General features: G+C 58.0%; 1 protein-coding gene across 1 annotated transcript; it reads right to left on the bottom strand.

Annotated features, from left to right (window-relative positions):
* Positions 1–1,245: 1,245 nt before the first annotated feature.
* Positions 1,246–1,785, bottom strand: LOC104834107 (chromosome unknown open reading frame, human C19orf52; the record flags this gene model as incomplete). The annotated part of the gene is made up of 1 exon (XM_010571209.1): positions 1,246–1,785. A coding segment is annotated over one exon (540 nt), but the record flags the coding sequence as incomplete, so codon positions are not given.
* Between the last annotated feature and the right edge of the window lie 6 nt (positions 1,786–1,791).

Below are 1,791 nucleotides of genomic sequence, written 5' to 3'. Positions count from 1 at the left end.
AGGTGATTTTATTGAATTTTGGGGCTCCTCTTGCCCCAAACCCCTGGTTTACAGCCCAGACCCCCCCCCCAAACCCGTCGTGGGGGCTGAAGAGGCCGCGCTTAAACCCCCTCGTTACCCTCTGGCTTCGTTAGGGAGAGACCCCCAAATTGGGGAAAATTTGAAAAAAATGGGGAAGAAAAGAAACGGCAACGGAGCCCCGGTGAGCACCCAGCGCGACGTCGTCGTCATCATCGTGTCCCCCCCGGGAAATCGGGGGGAAAAAAGGGGCTTTTGGAGCCCCAAAACGGCGCTTTTCCAAAGAGCTCCAACCCGCGAGGGGAAGGGAGGACAAAAAGCGTCGATTTGGGGGGGCGAAAAGAGGAATAATTAAGCCCGAGTAATGAACCAACCGCCAAGGGCTGCTGCTCGTTGGCACTGGCTATAATTAGCGGCTCCCAGCGGTGTTATTATGTCGGAGACGCGTGCGTGTCCCCCAGCGTTCCCAGCGCGGCTTAATTGCCGAAGGAAATTAAGGTTTAACGAAGCGGGCCCCGATGGCCGTTCATCGCTGCCGTCTCCACGGCAACGTGGGACCCCGGTAAAATCCCCGGTGCTTGCTGAACCCCCGTGAATCTCCCCAAAACCTGCCGGCTGAGGCAGGGGGGTGTTTTTTGGGTGGTTTTAGCCCAATTTCTATGGAAATTAAACATCTGCCATCTGGTGGAACCGTTTCTGCCGGTTTTAGGGTCAGGGTGGGGGGTGCAGCCAGGGGCAGGGGGGCTGGAAATACGTCAGCGATGGAGGGGAGAGCCCCTCGGTATTTAAAAATATAAATAGAAATAAAATATCGATATAAAACCATATAAATACATCAGTTAAACATCACAGTGGGAAACCGTCATCTCACCACCAGTGATAAATAACTCACGGGGGGGGGGGGTGGACGCGTTGATGTCTTAATGAACATCTTAATGAATGCCTGATCGATAATTAGGGAGGTGCACGGAAAAGAAGAGATGCCTTAATGTCTACAATTAATAATAAGACGCCTTAGCGAACGCCTGGTGGATAATTGGGGCACAGAGACTCATCCCTGCAGCGCAGTTGACCCCCCTCAACCCCCAACGTGTCGGTTGCGGTAGATCCACACGAATTCAGCCGTGTTAATGAGTTATAAATGAGAATTAAATAAATGCCAAGATACAAATGACAATTCACCAGTGTTAACGAGTCGAACACGCCACCCGGCGCCAGCGGTCCCGTTTACGGATCTCTGGCATCACCGCTGAGCTGCGCGCCCTCGGCGCGTGCTGGTGCTGCTGCCTCGCTCTCGGTGCGCTGGATGTCCTCCTCGGTGAGGGTGACGGGCTGGAATTTTTCCAGGAACTGGCTCTCGTTGCGGTGGGAGTGGAGGTGGTGGGGGCTCATGTGGCGCAGCCGGGCCGGCAGCGCCCCGAACTCCTCCTCGTTGACATCGCAGTCCCGCAGCCGGGCCCCCAGCACCCACCAGCGTCCCCAGAACCCCACGTCCAGGAGGCGACTGGGCAGCTCCCGCCACCGCGGCCATAAGTGCGGACACTGCGCCGGGTAGAGCGCGGCATCAGCGGCATGGGGGGCTTCGTAGACCACCGCCAAGAAGAAGAAGTCACGGTAACGTAGCCGGCCGGCCTCGCGGCGTCGCAGCAGGTGTTGGACGTGCCGATCGGCGGCGGGGCTGCGGGTGCCGGGGGAGAGGAGCAGCAACGTGCCAGCCGCTTCCACCGTCGCCGCCTCGAAGGATTCGGCGCTGGGGACGGCGGCAGCGCAGGC

This window comes from Haliaeetus leucocephalus, unplaced genomic scaffold, assembly GCF_000737465.1.
Source record: "Haliaeetus leucocephalus isolate CR32 unplaced genomic scaffold, Haliaeetus_leucocephalus-4.0 Scaffold310, whole genome shotgun sequence".
Classification (NCBI taxonomy): Eukaryota; Metazoa; Chordata; class Aves; order Accipitriformes; family Accipitridae; genus Haliaeetus; species Haliaeetus leucocephalus.
The sequence above is the reverse complement of the archived record's forward strand: the minus strand, read 5'-3'. Positions and strand labels throughout refer to the sequence as shown.